This window comes from Diabrotica undecimpunctata, chromosome 7, assembly GCF_040954645.1.
Source record: "Diabrotica undecimpunctata isolate CICGRU chromosome 7, icDiaUnde3, whole genome shotgun sequence".
In the NCBI taxonomy this organism is placed as follows: domain Eukaryota; kingdom Metazoa; phylum Arthropoda; class Insecta; order Coleoptera; family Chrysomelidae; genus Diabrotica; species Diabrotica undecimpunctata.
The window spans coordinates 81,007,542-81,031,901 of NC_092809.1; the positions used below are offsets into that span (position 1 = coordinate 81,007,542).

The following is a 24,360-nucleotide window of genomic DNA, read 5'->3' on the forward strand; positions in this document are numbered from 1 at the left end:
GTAAAGAGATTCCTTTTTTTGCTATATGCTTGGTTAGAAATGACAGAGTCGATGATAAGTTGTTCTTTGCAGCCCATGGAACCCTTAGCGCACCCTTTCTGTTGGGGCTCTATGATATTGTTTAGAGCACAGTGTTGGTAGATACGCCGGGCTACACAGGATGTGAGCAATTTATACAGAGTTGGAAGACAAGTAATTGGGCGATATTTGGTTGGATCTTGGCTGTTATTTTGATCTTTTGGTATTAAATAAGTTGTTCCCTGGGTTAGGAAAGATGGTATTTCCTGCGGATTAGAAATACTGTGATTAATTAATGCTGATAAGCACTCATGAATACTCCAAAACTTCTTAAGCCAGAAGTTTTGAATGCCGTCTGGTCCAGGAGATTTCCAGTTATGAAGCTCTTTGATAATATTTGAAACTTCTTCAGTAGTAAAGGGTTCGTAAGGAGTAGTAACGTAGTGTTGGCAGTTGTGCGCCGTATCTTCAATCCATCCAGCATTGGTGTTAAGAGCAGCTGGTGTGGAAAGTTGATTTCCCCAAAACTCATGGATTTCTTCTTGGCTTGGGTACGATTTATTGGCACTTTCTGCAGTAGAATTGAGTTTCCGATAGAACGCCTTCTCGGCATTCTCAAAAAGCATATTGTCGGATTTTCGTTTGTTACTAATTTTGTATCTCCTTAGTCGGCCTGAGTAAACGGAAAGTTTTTGTTTTAATGTATCCAGGCACTGTTGTGCTGTTTTCTGGATTATATTGTGAGTGTCTTGCGGTGGTTATCATTATTTCTTCAGCTCTTCTGATTACTCTTCTACTTGTTGTCCCTCGAACATATTCCGTGATTTGACCAATGTCCCTACGTAATGTAAGGTGTAAGGTAAGTAACGTAAGGTGCAACTCTGTTATATTATTATGTCCTTTCGATATTAGTACCCCGTCGTGTTCTGATCTTAATGCCCATTACATTAGCAATTGCTGTTGCTGCACAGTAAATCAGCATATGCAAATATTCTAATGTATGAGCTTCCACGATATAATTGGGTAGGACTTCAGTGTTCATAAATTGTAACAGCGCACCTAGTTTCTTACAAGAGTTTATTTTTGGTAGCTGTGGTCTGCTAAGTGGATTTGTTCCATTAAACTCTTGTACGGCACGTGCCATTTCTCTTACCAGGCTATCGTGCAACTCGCTGTTGTCCTGCTGCGTATTTACAGGTTGAGTTTCTTGCATGAGAGGCTCAGGAATCTGCTCATTAGGGATTTCATTATGGACTTGATCCACAACTAGCTCTTGGTTATGTATCTCCCGTTCGACTTCGCTTTTGATGGTATCGCGTCTAGTCTCTGGGATAAGATTATTTCTTATAATTACCCGGTATTGATCTGCTATTCGCTGTTCAGTGACTTGAATCTCTGGGTACTCCCTGCAAAATTCGGCATACAAATGTTGTCGATAGCCGATCGTTTCTCGACCGAGGTTCGTCACTTTGTAATAGAAACGCAAAATGTTTTCATTTATAGACACAGTCCATTTCATGCGCTGCCTCGGTCGTCCCGCTTGAGTGAGCGCCGGCTGGTGTTCCAGCGCAGCACCTTCAGCGAGTGGAGCTCTTGTTGTTGTTTGGCTCCCTTGTGGTTGTTGTTGTTGGGCTGTAGCTGATTGTATGACAGGGGCCCGCCTCCTCAACACCCTGCCACCGACGTCCAGCATGCTGTCACGTCCAGCGCCGGCTCCAGACGTGCCCTGGCGATCCCCAGGCAGCGACCCTAAACATAAATCATTAATCTCCATTTTCATGGGTGTGCATTTTATACCTACTGCCAGATGTCAGTTTTTGTTCCACGGCAGGTATCCCTGCTACCCTCTGGGTATCGGTTCTAAGAATACCCAGAGAGCATCCCCCATTCGCAGGGGGCCGCGCCTGATAGCAGATCTGACAAAAACTCCCACAGGCTAGTATTATTATTATTATTCCAGATTTAGCCATACGGCTCACACTCCCTCTAAGGGGAAAATTCACTCATCCCAGATACCTACGGTATCAAAAGGATTGAGCTCTGGTGGGACTCTTTCCATGTTATCGAGTCCTAGGTGACTTGGTATGTCGGTGTATCTCCCAAAAATTTTCGTACGCATCTGGACGTCGAAAGTAACACAGCTTTCTGCATAATCTTATATAGATGTTCATTTAGACCCAGCTTTTTTATGTTTTCTAGGAGGCTCTTCGGGATGACTCCAGTGGTAGAAAGAATAATAGGTATCGTCTGGGTACTTTCCATTCTCCATTGTCTCCTGATTTGTATTTCTAGATCTCTGTACTTGGCGATCTTTTCGTTGTATTTAACACGTAAATTATTGGTGTTGGGTATCGCCACATCAATAAGTGTTGTTTGCTTAGTAATTTTATTAACTAGTATGAGATCGGGTCTATTATGGGCCACTGGTTGGTCTGTAAGCACAGTGCGGTCCCAGTATAGCTTGTAGTTCTCATTTTCAAGCATTCTATCAGGGACGTATTGATAATAAGGAAGATGGTCGGTTTGGAGAAGTCCCAGTTTGTCAGCTAGTTCTTGGTGGATAATCTTTCCTACTGAGTCATGACGGTCTTTATAATCAGTACCGACAAATGCCTGGCAGCCACCGGTAAGATGTTGGATAGTCTCTTGGGCTTGGCATCCATATCGGCATTTGTCATTTTGGACTTGAGGATCTTTAACAATATATTTCAGGTAATTTTTAGTTGGAATAACCTGATCCTGAATGGCAAGTAGGAAACCCTCAGTCTCGGGAAACATCTTTCCTGATGTCAACCAATAGTTCGACGCTGTATTGTCGACATATTCTTGGCTGATCTCATTAAGATATCGCCCATGCAGAGGTTTACTCATCCAGGCGCGCATTTTGTCTTGCTTAGTCAGGTGGTTTATGCGCATTTCTTGTTCCCTCAGTTTAAGCGGCGTCGTATCATCTACTGCGCAAATTGCTCGATGTAAAGTAGATGTCTCAGCCTGTACCTGAAAATAAGTTCTTAAATTAGCAATTTGTTTATCCAATTGCTCACCTATATCCATAAGTCCTCTTCCCCCTTGATACCGCGGTAATGTTGTTCTCTCTACTGCACTACGTGGATGATGTTTTTGCGCCTTTGTGAGAAGTGTTCTTACTTTCCGCTGAAGACCCTCTATATCCGTTTTTGACCACTTTATAATACCAAATGAGTAGCTCAGCGCGGAACAGGCGTAGGTATTTAATGCCTTAAACAAATTTTTACTGTTAAGATATGACCGATTTAGTTGTCTTACTCTTCGCACGAACTCCGAAGTTAGTTCGGTTTTCATTTGTTTATGGTCAATTTTCCGCGCTTGTTTTACTCCAAGATATTTGTACATATCATTTTCACCCATTGCCTCGATGTTTTGGCCATCTTGCATATCGAAACCTCCGGGCTGAACCTTTCCTCTGACTATGTTTAGTATACGGCACTTGTCTAGTCCAAAATTCATACTGATATCATTTGAGATTATTATTATCCAGATTTAGCCATACGGCTCACACTCCCTCTAAGGGGAAAATTCACTCATCCCAGATACCTACGGTATCAAAAGGATTGAGCTCTGGTGGGACTCTTTCCATGTTATCGAGTCCTAGGTGACTTGGTATGTCGGTGTATCTCCCAAAAATTTTCGTACGCATCTGGACGTCGAAAGTAACACAGCTTTCTGCATAATCTTATATAGATGTTCGTTTAGACCCAGTTTAGTTATTATTATTATTATTATTATTAGTACTACTACTAGACAGCCAGCCGGCATGTTCCAGTGCGTCAGAACAGGCCTTGAAAAAGGTGCGCCAATCTACTCTTACAAGAAAGACAAATAATTCTAGCGGAAACGAAAATTTTGATTATTCGAATCAAGATCCTGACTTTAATTCAGATGATGGATTTGGTTCCAAACAAAAGTTGGCTAGGTTATTTCCTAAAAATATTTTTTTCTTCAAACGTCAAATAATGATGACATTACTTATCTAACTTGATCCTGTCAAAGTTTGAGTCTCCGCCGGCAGCAGTTTTTTTTTCCCATTTCTTTACGGCGGAGGGAAAAATGTTGTCATGGCAACAATATGAAACATGTCACAAAGCAACAATACAAATGTAATTAACAACAATTAAACATCATTTTTATTTATAGTAATATTAAAAGTACAATTAGTTAATGAGGCATTTTCAAAATTGAAACCGTGCAAAAATGTTCCCGACTGTTGATACGCATTGGTAATTGTTGATGATACTGATCTTCTTCTTCTTAAAGTGCCTATCCGTTCCGGACGTTGGCGATCATCACGGCTATCTTCACTTTGCTTATTGCAGCGCGGAACAGTTCAGTGGTAGTCGTGTTATACCACTTTCGCAAATTTTGAAGCCAGGAAATGCGTCTTCATCCCGGTCCTCTCTTACCATTTACTTTCCCTTGGAGAATCAGCTGGAGAAGGCCGTAACGTTCTTGGTTTCTCATTACATGACCTAGATATTCCAACTTTTTAGTTTTGACGGTCATGAGAATTTCACATTCTTTCCCCATTCTACGCAGGACCTCCACATTAGTAACTCTGTCAACCCAGGATATACGTAAGATGCGCCTATAACACCACATTTCGAAAGCTTCGAGCCGATTCATAGATGCAACAGTCAGTGTCCATGCTTCCATTCCGTAGAGCAGAACTGTGAATATGTAGCAGTTCAATAGACGGCATTTTGTTTTTAATGATATGTCTCGACTGTTGAAAATAGTTCTCATTCTAACGAATGCTGCTTTTGCTTTTATTATTCGCTGTTTAATTTCTGTTGAGTGGTCCCATTGGCTATTTAAATTGGTGCCTATAGTTGAGCCGCTGAAAAGATGGAATGATCATGTGAATGGCACGCACTCTTAAATATTCCTCTTCCTATGTTATCACTTTTCCCACGTTTACACCGCTCAACAAAAACGAACTAACAATGTTGCTATAATATATTTATACCGTTTTTTAGAGGTTATTGATGTACATTAATTTTAAACATTTTCACAAAATTCACCAGCCGGCGAAACTGAAACACAAATCATGATACATAAAGCATTTAAGTTATAGTATCATAACACAAATAATGACGGTGTAAACAGTTTCCCATAAGGTCTAGTTTCGAGCGCCTGTCGATGCCTGCATTAAGTGATCATACGACCTTGGATTCCATGTTTTCAGCGGCCAGGGTATAGATATGTATATTGCTCGAGTCTTTCGATATTCTGTTGGTTGATTGTAAGTTGAGCGTTTAGTATTGGTTTTTTACTAATTGTCATAAATTTGGTTTTCTTTATGTTAAGAGCTAGTCCGTATCTGTTGCTGACTTCTGTTATGCGATTTGTTAATATCTGTAAGTCATTCAGATTATCGGCAAAAACTATAGTGTCATCTGCATATCTAATGTTATTCAACCATTCACCGTTTATTAGTATTCCTTTCGCACAACCGTCTAAAGCTTCCTTAAATACCCATTCAGAATAAATATTGAACAACAATGGAGACAAAATACAGCCCTGTCGTACTCCACGTTCTATTGCAATTTTATCAGTTAACTGGTCTTCTATTTTGATTTTGGCCGTTTGATTGTAGTAAATGTTTCTGATAATTCTAAGATCTTTGATGATACTGATGGTCGAGAACAACTTTCAGCAATAATTCCCGATGTTGGCCAATCATGAGGGTTTAAAATTTTTTGAGCATTATCGTTCTTATTTCTTATTGAATCCTCTATATATCCTTCGGCAACAGTGCTTGATTTCCAGCCCCCATGTCGTTTGAGGCATTCTAGATTTCCGCCTCCATCAATTAAAAGTGTTGCTGAAATTCGTTGTAAAGAGTGACCCGTGTAAGCGCTTGCATCGTTTAAATTTAAATAACTAGCTACTTTTTGGGCTACTGCGCTGATCGAATGTATTCCCATGCCGCTTCGGTAACACTTTCCATTTTGGTACTTGATAAAAAAACGGTTTTCTGTGAAATTTTCAGGCCGCAGTGATGCATACTTTTTATACAGTTTAATGTAGTTTTGACCAATTATCGTAAAAGATCTAATTTGTCGTGTTTTACTGTCTGGGATTTTGATAATTATTACATTTTCTTTGTCCTCAATGTCCACAGTCTTCATTTTTACCATTTCGTCGCATCGACAGGCGCCGGTAACCCCAATTAACAAAACAATCTGAAATATTTTTATAATTTAGTAGAGTAGGTATACTACATGCTTTGCAATATAATTTTTTTACCTTTAATCTTAAATACAACTTATCTGGCGATTCAAACAAAAATTTATCAAACTCGTCTTTAGTGAAAACTTTAGACTTCTTTGCAGTATATCCTTTGCTTGTTTTTTTTCAGAAAGGCACGTAACTTTAAAAAATTGCTTATATCCACATTTTTTCTAATAACTAACTCGGATTTTATCATAGAGTATCGTGACCACATTGTAGAAGATTTCCATTTATTTTCATTTTCCATTATATTAAAATATGCCAGTAAAACGTCTTCGGTAACTTGCCGTACTCCTCTTGTATCGCACCACTCTTGGAAGTGCTTGTACGCTAACCGATACTTTATTCCGGACTTGGAGGGCCCCAAACGTGCTACTGCATCATTAGCCGCGGACTCAATTTCGTTTAGGTTTTCCATTTTCGCACTAAATTTGCGCTTGCGGTTGCAACAACAATAAGCTGTCTTTAATAATTGCAAACAACTGTAACCAGGGAGACGCAAATCCCACCGACGACTTAATTATTTTAATTTCTAACATCTAGACGACTTTGATAGTTGTCACAGTTAATTTCGAGTAAAAATAGCGTATGAATTGTACTATTTATGGTTGAAAATTGCTACGTTTGAAGAAAAAATAGTATACTTTATTCGGCAAAGAAGCGACTTTTCTTGACTTCCCTCTATTACGCGCCTCACTTCGTTCGGCGCGTAATATCGGGCGCGTCAAGAAAAGTCATGCTTCTCCGCCTCATAAAGTAATAGGTATACTATTTCTGATGAAAAAGATGGGGATGAACAACTGTTAACATTACCTCAAACAACAAATTTCTTAACTTCTGCCGATAAAGGCAAAAACGAGGAACAAGCTACTGCTCCTTCAAATCAATCTTTTGTGTGGTCCAAGAAAAACGTCTCTGATCCCCTTTTCGAATCATTTGATTTTACTGAGTTTTCAAGCGTCAATGTTGATTACCATTAATTCGAGTAAACCAAGCGCTTCTTCAGAGTTTTCTTTAGTGAGAGCAAAGAATATAGACGCTTGACGCTTATAGAAGAGCAGTTCAAATGGGCGATTTGGTTACGGTTTATACTTTAAAAGAGGGTGGCTGCATAAACTCACAGCGTGGTGCCGTGGCTGTCGGCTTAAAACTATTATGAAAATTTCATAATGAAAGATGTAGTTAGGGGGAAGTGGGAAAGGAGTACGAACGGGTAACTTTGCATCTTTGCGTCTTTTTTTTGTTTTTTCACAATAAAATCTTTATTTTTAATATATTAAATTGTTAAATTTTTAATTTTAAAACTTAAAAATGTATGATATTAACAATATTCAAAGTATTTATTTTTTTAATTGTATAACTTTGAATTAAAAATTGGTTTGTTCCAACACAACGAAAAACCGTCACATAACTTTTATTATACTGTTTTTCTGCCCAGAAATTAACGAAAAAAAGTATTCAATGAAACTTTTTACTAAATTATGAAATTTTCCATTTCGCCAAAACTTCCAAACTTCCATTTCATCCATAATTTTTTAATAACAACAAAAAACATTCCTGATTTATTTTTGAAATAACAAAATAAACTTTAACAGTACCTTTTAATGAATAGTATATGTGAAAGTTTTTACGTTGTATGGGTACTATTTAATCTTGTTTTAAAATAACAACTAGTAGTATCTAAAACATAATTTTGACAATGAATGAATATTGTTGAAATTATTACAATATAGTCTTAAACTGATTTATAATTAAGATTTGTACATATTTCAATTAAAAATTTGAATCATAATAATTTTTCTAAAAAGATTAATTTATTAAAAATTAAAATAATATTATTTTCTTTAAAAAATTTTATAAAACGCAAAAATTTAATCCTATTCTACGACCACGCGGCATCTACATATAAAAATATCTAAAGTTGCATTTATTGCCCCACTCTTTCATATTTTAGAAGCAATAGTAGAGCCACAGCTAACATGACCGCTCCTTAGTGGTACCACGTGCAACACGTGCGTTCCACTCGACTCACTTTTTGCTAACTTTCAAAAATAACAGTGAACAATTCTTCTATAAGCGTCTATATTGGTGAGAGTATCTATCAAACAATTTCGAAAGAATCGAACCTCTACGATACCCAGAAGAATTCGCAACTTTTTTATGGTCATGGGGTTCCACAGCCTTCCAACAATAAGGTCATATTGGTCGAGCATAGAAATCGTCCTTGTTGAACGTGTGACTGTAGTATTTACATGTATAAGTCTTGAGAATTTTGCATCTAAACAATAATGAAAATATGGCTCAACCGAAATCTAAAGAGTTTTATAGGCTCTACAAACTTAGACTACTCATAAACCCTCTTTCAGAGACCTTTCAAAATGCTTTTACGCCATATAGACACCAATCTATTGACGAAAGCATGTGTGCTTTCAAAGGGCGTACATCACTAAAACAGTACATGCAAATAAAGTCAATAAAAAGAGGCTTTAAAATTTGGGCATTAGCATGTGCTAAAATGGGATAGATACCTTTTAAATTTTCAAATATATTAAGGAAAAGCCACTGAGTCAAGGTCCAATAAGTTAGAAGAATGTGTTGTTTTAAAACTTACGCCGAAATATCAAAATCGTGGTTACTGCGTATACTTTCACAATTTTTCACAATAGCACTGATGCAGAAACTACTGGAAGAAAGGCAAACAAGAAAATATTTTCCGAAACAAATATATGTTGATAAAGAGCTTTCTCAAAATCAGTCAGATTCAGTTAGTTCTGGGGAAATATCTGTGTATAAGTGGAAAGATAGAGGCGTAAAATGTATTAGTGTTGTCAGCAATCTACATAATTGTCAAAAAAACTCAGGTTTTAAGAACAAACAAAACCGGAAATAGAGATCAGGTACCATGTCCTCAGACAATAGCTGATTATAACAAATACCTGGGTGGAGTAGATCTACTCGATCAATATCATGCTAACTACTCCATCGCATGGAAATCAAGACATTGGTGGGTAAAAATATTTTACTACCTGTTAGACGCAGCTATAGTAGTATATTATATAGTAATAGTAAACAGCTATATTTTATATAAGGAGACTCTGAAAAAAAAACTTTATTAAAAAAAACTGCATTACAGTTTCACAGTGAACTAGCTGATAATTTGATTAGCACTTTGACTTTTACAAAAAAGTCTGGACTTCCATCAAACTCAACTTTGAATGCTGGTTCACACTTACCCACCAAAGGAACTTATAGGCGCTGTGCCCTTTGTGCCTCATCTAAAAGAAACGCACAGCAATTTTATTTGTTAAGTTTGTAACGTTGCTCTATGCAAAGACTGTGTTGCACCCTGCCATAGTAGATAGAAAGTTCTTAGATAATAAATTTAAAATATTCCTGCATTTAGTTTTTTTTATATTTTCAAAATAAAGTATTGTTTTTATAAATTTTTGTAATTGTTTATACCGGTCGCTATGTAAACCATTGTCCAGTATTAGTTTGTCAAAATGCACACTGGTAGCTATATCTACCACCCTTTCCAGCCCTTCTGACAAAGAAAAAATTTTTTTTAAACATTTTTTAAATGTCTTGTTAATGATGCATAATGAATTAATTACTTTTACTATTCAAAAGTATATTTTACAAAAAAAATATAGTTTTGCCTGTTAAAGGGTTAAGCTCATCATGTAGAGTAGTTCGTTTGTATTGTTACTTATGAGTAGCTACTATGTCATCGGCAAATCTAAGATGACTTAAAATCTGCCATCGATTTTAATTTCGTGTTGCTTTCATTTTAACTTCTTGAATGCATCTTTAAATGCAAAAAAAACAAAAAAAAGTTTTTTAAATATTTTTTTGCAATTATATAAACCAAAAAATTTACAAAAAAAGCTATTCTCTATAAACAGTCCTGCTCTGTCTAAAACCTAAAATGCAACATCCACATAGCAGTTTTTTTAGTCATATAAAGATGTGTCAAAAATTATGAATTTTTCTCTCAAGAACAACTTTTTAATAAAAAATGCTTTGTGAACACCTCTAGTGTTTCCCAGTTGCATTGAATCAGCTAGCTATGAAAGTGATTACAAGTATACAGAAATATCTAAAACTGCGAAGGTCACTCAGGTGGCAAATCAAGGAGAGGGGACTTCAATTCAATGCATTGCTGTAAAGAGTAAACATACATGTAAAAAGCACTGTACACGAAATCAGTGGTTTTGCGATGTTGTGATAAAATCGTCAAATAGCTGTTTAGATAGAATACATTTATTTTTTTTTATTTAACATGAATATTAAATGCCATGAAAAATAGGACACTAACTATGCAATCCCATGAAATTATAGACAATGTTTTAAAATTTATGTAGGGGAAATATACTACTTATTGAGCTACATATGATACAAGAATGAGTACCTGCTTTGACAGTGAAGTTCATTGTATGTTTAAAAATATTTAGCAAAGAAATAATTATATCTATTAGTTTATGTTTGGTTTGTATACAACTATTTTGAATATTTTTTTGACTACCAACAAAATATACAAAGATTTATTGATGTATAACATGTCATAATTGAATCAAACAATCATCTTACTGAACAATAGGTTCCTGATGTTACTGAACTGTTAAAAAGATTAATATAAACTTTGTAGAAGAATTGAACTATAAAGGTAGCAGAGAAAGTATCAGACAGGAATTTCACCAGCTTGGGTTTTGTTGGAAAAAGACATCAAATAACAGAAAAATATATTGATCGACATTAAACATTTAAGACTGTAGTATCTTAAGAAAATTAAAAAAGCTTCATTCAATTCATAATAGAAATTTAAAAGAATTCTAGAATTGTAATCAATTTTACTGTGAAACAGGTAACAAATAAAAAACTGAAGAGCTGATTGATCTGACAGTGTTGCACAACCAAAGTTCTCTATTGATCTGACCTTGGTGGTTTCACATATTTCTGTAGACCTGTATAGCAATGTGATTTTAATTAGTGTATCTTAATTAGTATTTTTAATAGAACTAGAAAATAGTATGTTGTCAACATAAGAATAGATTTGTATTTTATGTAAACTCATTGCAGTGAATAAATCTAAAATCCTTGCCGAGGGGTTAGGTCACCTACTTATATGATCTCAGTTGTAAACAGATCAAAAAGTATTAGGTATTAAATAATTATGAGGAAGAAAATATGAAAAAAATAATCTGAAAAAAATTATATTTGCCAAAATATATGAAGTTAACCACTAGGACACCTTCTTGTAAAATATAACCAATGTTACAAACTGATAACACAAACTTTAAACCTATATTAGCTTATTTAATGTAAATAGCTTAGAGTTCTTTATATCTAATCAATATTACAATGTAATGAAGTTACAGTCTGTAATACAAAAGAATGCATCATTAAAATTTATAATCTTCACATATATATAAATTGGAACCTACACAAAGCTTGTGGTAATGAGGATATAATAGGTCCATACCCTTGTGAATTATCAAATAATTCAAAAAGTGGGGCAGCTACTAGCTTATAGTTTTTTGGAACTGCAAATAATGCTTTTTCTTGTAACTGAACCAAAAATAAACGCTTATGTTCTTTTGGTTTGGTTATATGGGAGGCAATATAAGGGTATTGTGGTGGTTCAAAATTGGGCCTCCACCAATTTCCAATGATATCTTCTACAACCCACTCTTGTTTAACACCATCTAAACGACCCAAAGTCTCAGTTAATAATCTCTTCAAACCTTCAACTTCATCTTCTCCAGGATTTAATTCTCCACCAGGAAGTTTAAAAAAAGTTGTTCCGAGTTGCAAAAGAAGCACATGAGGCAAACCATGTTCATGTACTAATAATACACCTTCTACACTTCTTCTCATTCCAATTCTATCAAATTCATCACGCATACGTTGAAATCTGGCAGGTACACTTGGATCTTTCTCGAATAATGGCTCTTTTGTACCAAATATATAATTTGTTAAAGGATACAAGTTTATAATTCGATTTATTGCTGTAGGCGTAAAAGTATTTGTTGGAGCTGTATTATTAGTAGTCGTTTGACTGTTTCTTCTTGGCCAACCGGTGCCCCCGGTTAAATTGTTCTGTTGTTCTCTCTTTACTTGCGAAGATGTCATAGCCATGATAGCTACTATTTATTATTAAACGTTTAACAATTTACACTTGCACTAATACGGTACTTAAGTATTTATTTAGATATAAAACTTATACCAAACTTTACTAAGCTTTCAATAAGTAATGGAAATGGAAACTAAAGTTGACGTGTGGCAGGTGACATGTGATGTATTATCATAGCACCAAAGAATATAGACGCTTAAGCGTCTATATTCTTTGATAGCACACTACCACAACTTTAGGAGCGGCTAAATGTAGCAGACGAATCCGACGTTGCCAAGTTGGCTAGTCACAGAGATTAGCATAACCATAGATAGATACAGTATATCAATTCATCAACTCTTTATTTTTTTGGTTTATCGTTTATGTGCGGGATTTTTTTCGGTTGAAGATAATTATGGTTGTAATGTGCAAAGAATGTTCAAAAGTTTATTCAAGCCAGAGTAATCTGAATAGACATTTAAAGGAAATTCATGGCTTAAATGCACAAATAATATTTTATGATAAAAATGTGACATCGTTTAAGTGTTTAGAGGGATGCAATATTTCTTTTAGGCTACGACTAGAATTAGTACGGCACCTAGAGGATTGTCATAATTTTAAAATGGAACGAGAGATGTACGAATTCTCTACAATTGAAGGTCAGTATGAATCCATTTACTTTCTAAATATCATTAGGTACTTACATTATTTTTTTTAGACTTTCAGATTTGGTTAAGAAACGTTCAAAGTGTTTCCAACGCAGAATACATTTTTCCTCGTGGTTTAGTTTTTTCAGTTTCCGTTAAAGATGTATATTATGATTGTAGTAGATCAGGTATTCTTGTAAACAAAATAATATTTTTGGTTTGTTTATTTTTAATTTTGCAGGAAAAAGTCGTGAAGTTTCCCACATTCGGAAAAGAACGAAGAAGTGTCAAGGATCTAAGAAAATTAATGTTGCTTGTACTAGTCAGATCAAACTTATAAAGAATGAAACTAATTCTAGAGTAAAGGCAATCTTTGATAAGACACATTATGGTCATAGCGTTGATATTCAACATTTGTCAATACCAAAGGTAGAAAGAGCCAACATCGCACAAAAGTTAAATAGTGGTGTAAGTGTAACAAGGTAAACTATTTTATTAAATTATTATGTATATGAAGTTAATTGCATACACTTATTATTTTTTAGAATTCTTGATAATAACAGAAATAATTTTAATGATGAAAAACTAAAGCGTATAGATTTGCTTACCAAAAAAGATATAGGTACACAATATTTAAAACGCATTTAATATACAAATTCAGGATGGAGTTAGACATGTTCAAGGTACTTTATATTTAGAAGTTTTTATGAAATTTAATTATTCTGCTGACATCAACTAAAAATATATTCGTTTGTTACAGATGCGGTTAGTGTTGATATGTATGTACAAGAATGCATGAATTTAGACATTATCCAGTTCTATTATATAAAGCACAAGGTGAAGTGGATGAAAACTCTTTCTTAAAAAAAGATGATTTCTGCATTATACTTATGAATGTATCACAACAAAAAATGTTATTGCAGTTCAGCAATAATATAGTGGCTATTGATAGTACACACGGTTTAAATGCTTACGATTTCGAATTAACAACTATTGTAGTTGTCGATGAGTGGGGTGAAGGGTTTCCTGGTGCAGTTTATTAACAAATAGAAAAGACACTCTTATATTTGAACTATTTTTTCAAACAATTAAAAATAAAATAGGAGTCTTAACACCAAATGTATTTATGACAGATATAACGCATGTTTTCTATAATGCTTGGAGGTCAATTATGGGTGAAGTTAATATGCAATTGTATTGTGCATGGCACGTAGACAGAGCTTGGCAATTGAATATGTCCAAAATTAGTAATTTAGAAAAAAGAAAAATAGTATACCAGTCTTTAAAAATTTTACATACTGTAACAGATAAAGAAGAATTTCAGAAACTGTTATCAAATTTTATCGAGCAAACATTTGAAGATGGAGAAACAATAAATTTTGGTGAATATTTCTTGAATACTTATGCTAGAAATTTTCAACTATGGGCTTATTCATACCGTCAAAATGCAGGAATTAATATAAACATGAGATTAGAGAGCATGCATAAAATTATAAAATATGTGTATTTAGATGGTAAAAAGGTAAAAAGGTTAGACAAAGGACTTGATGCACTTAATAAATTCATTAGAGATAAAGTTGTTGAGCGAATCTTAAAAAAAGTAAAAGGAAAAAATTAATCACATATACAGCTTATCAACAAAAGACATAGAACTGCAATAAAAGAAATTAATCAAATTAAAATAATTGAAAATATAAATAGTAGTAATATGTGGTATCTATCAGAATTAGGCAGTACTACTTCCAGTATAAAAAGTTATGAAGTGGCAAAAAATGGAGAACCATGCTGTCACCTAACATGCTCTGAATGTCATGTATGTATTCATTCGTTTAGTTGTAATTGTATAGATTTTTCTATAAAACATACAATATGTAAACACATACATAGTGTTGCTTCAACTTTAAGACAGAAGTTGCTTGAACGAAATATAAATTTAGGTATTAGTGACAATGATGATATTGTAGAAATTATAGACCATTTAAAAACGCTGTCACAAAATAATTATAATATTACTGACAATATTCAACAGTTGAGAAAACATGCTACAATAGAAGTTTCTAAACTACAACACAATATAGAATTAATTGAAAATGCAGACAATTTAAAACATGTTGTAAAAACATTAAAAAATGAAAATACTATGGTTGAATGTAACCTAAATACAATCAAAAAGTTTTCACCTACAACAATTATTAATGTAGAGCATCATAATAAAAAAATTAAAAAGCAGCTAACATTTTATTCCACGAAAAAAAAAGAAACAAGTTATGAATTCTAAACATATATAAGCAAACCCACTGTAAAAGAAATTGTAAATATAAAAGAATGTATACTTGGACAATCTCAATTTATTTCACGAAGTACTGAAAATGATCATAATTATTTTTAAGTTTACATTGACGTTATACCTACTTTAAGTCGAATATTTTAAAAATAGTGAAATACAAATCTTTCTTTTTTTTTGTAATATATTAAATTAACACGAACTTTTGCAATTTCACGATCGATATATTTTGTATACTGTATGTAGATATAAATAAACTTATTTTTTACCATTGTTTTCTTTTAATTCCTAATACAGAGTGATTGATAACTTACTAAAATAATTCACTTGTTTTTGTCATATTTAGAACGCGAAACACAAATTGTTCCTTATTATAATATTTTATCTTTACAAACAACATTCAAAATTTCAACAATTAATTAAAATAATCAGTTTCAACTTCTCATTTATTTCTTAAAAAATATAACTGTGTGAATGTTGTCTCCTATATTAACAAATAATTAGCATCAGACGATTAAAAATATCTTAATTATAAGCAACTTATTCGCTAAATATGCGAGTAAGTTTATTGGTTTACCACTGATATCAGAAACTTCAATCCTAAATTTTGAAATTCGCGCTATTCTTTTTCTAGCCAACTTGGCAACGTTGGATTCGTATGCTACATTTAGCCCATCGAGCAAAAAGACAAAAGAGGGAATCTAATCGTTATGAAAAGGCGACCAAAAAAGTGGCCTCTGATGGCGGACATATCCGGAAATGCGAAAGCGCCAAATTTAAATTTTCCGACACTTATTAACAGTGGCTATAAAATAGTTTTCAGAATGTGTCTTAGACGAGAAAATTTTAATTAAATATTAACGATAACAGTCTAAAATGTGAAACAATTGTTAAAAAACTTCAATATAAATAAGATTTCATGTGACAGTTGGGACACATAATAACATAACCCAACTAAATTTGATTTCTTAAACAAGGAAAGACTCTCTTTCCTTGTTTAATTTGGCCTCTCAAGATGGCACTTCCTGTCTAACAATATTTTTGCCCCCACTACCTTTACATTCCCTCTTATGTCTTTTTGCTCGATGATTTAGCCGCTCCTCTCAACTTTGACTTGATCACAGCACACTCCCTCCGCGCAGGAACGAGACTAGCAGCGCCACCAAACGAATGGGCGCCTAATCCGAACATGATTTGACCTTGGCTATCCCTGTTACCAATCTAGGTGTAATTTTATCTGTGTGTATTATGACTGATTGATTTGATAATATTTCGTTTGTGTCTAAAGGATGGACCAGATGGAACAGACCACGCTAAATATTACAACCTACGTTTGCTGTGATTGGTCACAGCATAAGGAGTGTCTATCCTGTTCCTGTGGATTGGTTGGGTTGGCATCGTTGCCAGCAGAGAACTACGAACTCGTTGCATCGTCATCTGATTTTGAATTTTGATGAATTTTTGAGGTTGTGTTTGTGTATTATGCATCGAGCAAAAAGACAAAAGAGGGAATCTAATCGTTATGAAAAGGCGACCAAAAAAGTGGCCTCTGATGGCGGCCATATCCGGAAATGCGAATGCGCCAAATTTAAATTTTCCGACATTTATTAACAGTAGCTATAAAATAGTTTTCAGAATGTGTCTTAGACGAGAAAATTTTAATTAAATATTAACGATAACAGTCTAAAATGTGAAACAATTGTTAGAACACTTCAATATAAATAAGATTTCATGTGACAGTTGGGACAAATAATAACATAACCCAACTAAATTTGATTTCTTAAACAAGGAAAGACTCTCTTTCCTTGTTTAATTTGGCCTCTCAAGATAGCACTTCCTGTCTAACAATATTTTTGCCCCCACTACCTTTACATTCCCTCTTTTGTCTTTTTGCTCGATGGTATTATGCATCGAGCAAAAAGACAAAAGAGGGAATCTAATCGTTATGAAAAGGCGACCAAAAAAGTGGCCTCTGATGGCGGACATATCCGGAAATGCGAATGCGCCAAATTTAAATTTTACGACACTTATTAGCAGTAGCTATAAAATAGTTTTCAGAATGTGTCTTAGACGAGAATATTTTAATTAAATATTAACGATAACAGTCTAAAATGTGAAACAATTGTTAAAAAACTTCAATATAAATAAGATTTCATGTGACAGTTGGGACAAATAATAACATAACCCAACTAAATTTGATTTCTTAAACAAGGAAAGACTCTCTTTCCTTGTTTAATTTGGCCTCTCAAGATGGCACTTCCTGTCTAACAATATTTTTGCCCCCACTACCTTTACATTCCCTCTTTTCTTTTGTCTTTTTGCTCGATGGTATTATGGGCGTATGATGCATTTTCTTGAATCATTTCCATTCATTTCTTATGTCCATAACTATAAGAAATAAGAATAACCGAACCTTATGTGTTCGGTTATTCTCTGCCTGCCATAACCATAACGTTCACGACATAAGCTTTAGTTTGGGAGGCTGTGTTTCCAACCCTTTCCATCTAATTTTCTGTTGGTGTGTGTTTCTAAAAGGTGAGTTGAGCTTGATAACAGCTAAATAAGCTTTATTTTGTTAGATTACATATTTTGCTTATTGGCTTAATTTTTTGTTTTCTCTGATTGCATGCTTATCTCTTTTGGTTGATTGTTTGTAGTAGTATGAGCGACACAGGGGGGTCGGCCCCCCAGCACAGGGCTAGAATGCCAAGAACAGATGCATAATGGTGATAATTTTTTTTAATAATGCGACCAGTAATAGCAATAACCTTGAAAAAGAGCCAGTTTTTTATTCACAAAACCACAGAATACTAATCAATCACAACCAGAAGCGAAACGGAGGGCTTTTTCGCAATCCAAATTTCTTTGCGCATGTGCGAAATCCGCCATGTTTTATGTAGTTTTGATGTCTTGTTTGTTTATGTATTGAAAAGTGTTTGGTGTTTGTTTTTTAATAGTTAGTATAATTAATTTAGTTAGTTAGTTATTTAGTTAGTTAATTAATTTAATATATTTGTGAAATAAACTTATTGTGATGGCTGCACCAAAGAGAGGATTTTATTGTGTTGTTCGTGGGTGCCCATCGAAAACTGGTGAAGGAATTAGTCTCTTTTCAATACCGACTGATCGTAGCAGGTAAACTAATTAAATTTTAAATTCAAACGTATTACAAATGTTGTCTGAATGTTTATATTTTAGTTAAATACACTTTTTTTTAGAGCTGAATTATGGCTGAGAGCGGCCAATAGGTATGATCTTCTTTCCAAACATGCTACATTGCATACAAATTATAAAATGTGCGAGAAACATTTCGAACCGGCGTACATGTACAAAGGAAACACACGGAAGAGATTATTTCAACAAGCGCATCCAACGATTTTCTCACATACTCTTCAGTATTCAAAACACACAGACGAACCATTAAAGAAAGTCATAAGGCTGGAAGGTAGATACTTTTTATTTATTCACAATTATAGTGCTTTATTATAAAAGTCATATAAAAATCAGTATCTACTTACAACTATATACAAAGTTGTTTGTTGTTTTTCATAATAGGTATAAACAAGATCTGGAATTGTGAAATTTAATGATCTTTTATCAGCCTTATTAAGAACATATATCTTATGGTTACATACTGAGTAATATTTATGTTGTGGTTTTAGGTATAACAGAAATAGATATTGTGCAGCCAGTTGCCATTAAAAATCCAATTGATGATAACCATAGTATAACTGATACTTTGATGGAAGAGTTTCTGTTAACAGGTAATTTTATTTATTGTTCCTACAACTGTATTATGCATTCAACTAATCACTAATAAGCATTAACATATCTACTTTGAACGTTTATATGTTATTTGGTTATTAAATATATTTTTATATTTCAGATGTTAATAGGCAGGAAGTGTCTAGCCCATACTCCAGAATGTTTCACAGCTGAAACACAAACCCCCTCCAAGTTGTCGGGAGGTACACCCATTAAAAAGAAGCTAAGATTAAAAATAAAAAAATTGCGTGCAAGTGCAAAGAAAGCATATGCGTCTTCCAAACAGAAGGAAGACAATAAATCTTTAAAAAAATTTTTTCAAATGTGTGACAAATTTTTAAACAAATCCCTAGCACAAATAGTGAAAGCTCAAGCAATTTTAAAAACTAAATGTCCAAAAAGTAGAAGGTATTCTGATGAATATAAACAATTTGCATTAACACTATATTTTTTGGGCCCAAGAGCCTATGCTTTTATGGAAAGAATATTGTATTTGCCCTCAAAACGAAGTCTTCAAAAAATTACTGAAAATTTGGTCTGTAAACCTGGTTTGAATAATGACCAAATATTTGATGCCCTAAAGTTAAAAGTGAACACAATGTTAGATCAGGACAAGCACTGTAGTATTTGTATTGATGAAATGTCTATTAAAAGTAATTTATTTTTTGATACAGGTCGTGATGAGATTGTTGGTCTATATGATATAGGAAATGGGAAAAAGGAATCAATAATTGCACAAAATGTACTTGTGATAATGGTTCGAGGCTTATATTCAAATTGGAAACAACAACTAGCATATTTCTTTGTAAACAGTACCTTTGAAGCAAATCACCTTCTTCCTATTATAAAAGAATGTATTTCTAAACTATTTCAATCAGGTTTATATGGGAATTGTCTTGTTACTGATATGGGATCAAATTTTTTAAAATTGAGTAAATTACTGGGGATTTCTCCAGCTAACTCAGAATTTGATGTCAATGGACAAAAAATTATTTTTATATTTGATCCATGTCATTTAATTAAAGCCACTAGAAATAACTTAATTAATAATGTTTTTGATTTTGATGACAAAAAAACATCTTGGTCATTTATAGAAACTTTTTATCATGAAGATAAAAAGCAGTTCTATAAGTGTGCACCAAAACTAACACACTCCCATATATATCCTACATCTTTTGAAAAAATGCGAGTAAAACTAGCATCTCAAATTTTAAGTAACACTGTTGCAAGTTCTATGTATACATATATTTCTCTTGGTATTCTTCCATTAGGGCCTGCGTAGCGCAAGCGGTAGGATGCTTGCCTCGCAAGCCGGTGGTCCGGGGTTCGAATCCCACCGCCGGCAAGAACCTCTAGACATTTTAAAAAATGTCTATAGGCCCCAGGTCGACTCAGCCTGAATAAAAATGAGTACCTTGGGTAAAACCAGGGGTAATAATAGACGGTTGAAGCGTAGCACTGACCATGTTACCTTCCTTGTATACCGTAGGCCCTAGATATAGCAGACTACCCTGCTATACTCCCAAAGCCGCGACAGCGGTATAAAACGGGAGACTATTATATTATATTCTTCCATCAGATGCATTGGGAACAATAGAAATTATTGAAAAATTTAATAATTTGTTTGATATTTTAAATTCTACTGATAAGAATAATCCTAACAAATTTAAAAATGTATTTGAGGGAACTGATTTTCAGATCAATTACCTAGATTCTATGATAGATTTGGTACATAAACTGAAAATATTAGATAAAACAGGAAAAGATGTAACATGTCGTTCGCGATCAAAAAAGTGTTGGATTGTAACAATGAATGGTGTTAAAAAGCTTTGGGGTAACTTAAAGTCTCATGATTTTAAATACTTAAAAACAAGAAGACTTAACCAAGACTGCGTGGAAAATTATTTTGGTAGTATAAGACAACATGGTGGAAATTCCATCAATCCAACTCCCATACAATTTCAGAGGGCATTTAAAAAACTATTTTGTCAAAATTTTATGCATTCTAACAAAATGAATTGCAAAGATGATTTAGATAAACGTTTAATGGATTTAAATGTAAAAAAAACTTGTAAATGCTTTTCAATATGTATGTGGTTATTTAATTAAAAAGGCTCTCAATATTTATGTTTGTCATATATGTATTAAATATTCAAAGGAAATAGAAGAACTAGATAGTAGTTTGTTATTGACACATTTTAAAGCATACAATATTGATAAATGTGAGTATGGGGGACTGAGAACTTCGTACAATATATTTATAAATTAGAAATAATGTTTTGTTCTTCATTTGAAGAAATATTTACTAAAGGTGAAATATCTCACTCGTACCTTAGGGTCATGAAAGAAGTAAGTTCCTTTTAAACATCCATGTGATTCATTTCCATATATATATATATATATATATATATATATATATATATATATATATATATATATATATATATGTTATAAAATTATTTATTCGTTTACGGTTATTTTATTCTTTAAAATATTTTAACGCGGATCTGAAAAGTAACAAAATAAAAAGGGGGGATAGAAAATTGAAAATATTATCCCTTGTTTAAATACACACAACGCAAAAGTCTAAGGATATTTTAATAATCTTAATAATCTAATTTTTATTCCGTATTTTTGACATTTTATGGTGGTATGTGAAACATGCGTGATTTGCAATATATTTTTTTTTGTTCCAATTTTCTGTTTTTTTGCAATTTATGGTTTCTGACATATTAAACAACAATTTAAACTACAAATTTTGTATTACTTTTTTTAAGTTTATTACAGGTAAAGAAAATACGTCTATTTATAAAATATCCCTATACTTCTGCGTTGTGTGTATTTAAAATTGGTGTAATTTTTTATCATACTTTGTTCAATATTACAATAAATCTTGTAGAACACCTGTTTATCTATCTATGGTTACTTTTTTAATATTAGTATATATATATATATATATATATATATATATATATATATATATATATATATATATATATATATATATGTGTGTGTGTGTGTGAGAGAGAGAGATGGCATTAGACAAAAAATCTTTTTGCCACAGAAAATTGTTATAAGGAAGTTTAAATTTTTATTTTAGAATTGTTTATAAACTTGATTAGAATATTATATATAGATTTGTCAGAATAAGATAACAGATTGCTGATGTTAACTGGTAGGCTAATATTGAGATCAATTAAATCTAGATATAGGCTTCGAGTCTGTTCCCTATGATTAGGACAATCGAAAAATAAGTGGTTCAAATCTCCGACAGATTTACCATCACAAGGACAGAAAGGGGTTTCATAGATTCCAATCCTATGCAGATGCTCTGGAAAGAGGCCATGGTTAAGTTTTAACCGGGTTATTAACGAAGAATGTACTTTATTATAGTTAAAATTAAAATGGGGAATATTTTTTGGTAAGCATGGATGAATAGAAAAGTAATGGTTTCTTGAAGTCTCCTGAACCTCTTTATATTTTGACATCCATCTTTCCCTGCCAATACTCCTGATAATAGAAAAAAGATCTTTAAAGTAGTAAAAATTTGTAATTTCTGATATCTCAGATGTATTTTTTGCCATACCATCCACTAATTCGTTTCCAATTACTCCATTATGTCCTTTAACCCAGAGTAAAGTAACTGTTTTTTTTGTGAATTTTAGATCATGTAATAATTTTTTGATATCAAGTATAATGGAGTTTTGAAAACTATCCAATGGATGGCTACGAATAGCTTGTAATACTGCCTGAGAATCTGATACTATTACGATGTTGTCACAATAATTAGTGACACACCAAGTTAGTGCTTTCTGTATAGCAGCAGCCTCGGCTGTAAAAATAGAACAACATTCAGGAATTCGATATTTCTCAACATAATTGCTGTTTGAAACAAAAAAAGCGAAACCAGTACTTTCAACAGTTTTTGAACCATCTGTATAAATTATTGTTAAATCTTCCCCTAATTTGCTTAGTATGGATTTAAATATCATATTAGTTAAAATTGGCAAGTCTGAATAAGAGGGCATTATAATGGTTGGTTTGTCTATCAGAACTTCAAAGTCTTGTATGTAAAAAGGAAATTTTGGGAGCTGTAATATATAAGATTGAAATGAATTCGTATCAATAAAAGATTCTGCAAGAGGAGGAGAATTTTTTATTCTCCAATAAGAATTTGTTAAATTTTCTGTCAAAAGTAAACCTATTTTGTGAACCATAGTTGTATTAAACGATCTGTATGTTATTAGACGTTTGTTGGCTAACATTTGCCTACGTATGTGTAAAGGTGGTTCCTGAGCTTCTGCTAGAACTGCTTGGTTTGGTGAAGACATCATAGCTCCTAGACAAATTTTTATTGATTTAAATTGTATTCTGTCAAGAGTTAATAGATTTGTTTTGCATGTTGAACCGTAAAGAACACAGCCGTAATCCAGAATGGATCGTATGTAGGATCTATAAAACATTAAAGAGATATTTTGATCTGCACCCCATCTTTTTTTAGAAACGAAACGCAGAAGGTTAATTCCACGCTCGCACTTTTGTTTTACGTACTTTATATGGCTGGACCACAAGAGTTTTTTATCTAGGATCATGCCTAGATACTTATACTCTTCTGCTAAGGGGAAATTATAATCACCTATCTGGCATTTGCCTGTGATTTTTTGTCTACGTCTAGTGAAACATACAATCGAAGATTTTTCTTGTGATATACTAAAACCCATTTGTTTCACCCACTTATCTAAGTTACTAAAGCTAAGTTTTAGATTCAACATACAATCTTCATAGGATTTATGGCTGGTATATAAACATATATCGTCTGCATATTGAATTATTTTGCATTTTTCATCCATCAAACCATGCAGATCTGCAGTATAAACATTAAATAATAAAGGACTTAGAATTGAGCCTTGTGGGAGACCGTTATATAATATTCTTGGACCGTGTAATACATTTCTATGGTCCCGTAAGTATATTTTTCTATTCACATACAAATTTATTATATTTACAGATAATCTTTTATCAATACCACACCCCACCATTTTTGAATATAATATATCCAAATCAACCACGTCATATGCACCCTTTAAATCTAGAAACAAACATAGCATAAATTCGTTTTTTGAAAAACAGAGTTGAATATCCGTAACTAAATGTATGAGAGCATCAATGGTACCCCGACCTCTACGAAATCCATACTGTGAGTAGGGAAAAACTGAACTACTTTCAATAAAATGTTCTAATCTAAATTTTATAAGCCTTTCAAA

General features: G+C 33.3%; 2 protein-coding genes across 3 annotated transcripts; one reads left to right on the forward strand and one right to left on the reverse strand.

Annotated features, from left to right (window-relative positions):
- Positions 1-11,485: 11,485 nt before the first annotated feature.
- On the reverse strand, positions 11,486-12,584 carry Cpsf5 (cleavage and polyadenylation specificity factor subunit 5). The gene has a single exon (XM_072537620.1). The coding sequence runs from the start codon at positions 12,424-12,426 to the stop codon at positions 11,707-11,709; it is 720 nt and encodes a 239-aa protein (XP_072393721.1). The 5' UTR covers positions 12,427-12,584; the 3' UTR covers positions 11,486-11,706.
- Positions 12,585-12,799: 215 nt separating this feature from the next.
- LOC140446832 (zinc finger transcription factor family protein 17-like) lies at positions 12,800-15,033 on the forward strand. Of its 2 annotated transcripts, XM_072539418.1 has the most exons (5): positions 12,800-13,059; positions 13,119-13,235; positions 13,289-13,529; positions 13,593-13,730; positions 13,808-15,033. In XM_072539418.1, exons 1-4 carry the CDS (start codon positions 12,816-12,818, stop codon positions 13,693-13,695), a joined length of 705 nt encoding a protein of 234 aa, XP_072395519.1. In that variant the 5' UTR covers positions 12,800-12,815; the 3' UTR covers positions 13,696-13,730; positions 13,808-15,033. The 2 variants fall into 2 exon arrangements, with proteins under 2 accessions (XP_072395519.1, XP_072395518.1); XM_072539417.1 differs by having other exon boundaries at positions 13,593-15,033.
- Positions 15,034-24,360: the final 9,327 nt, after the last annotated feature.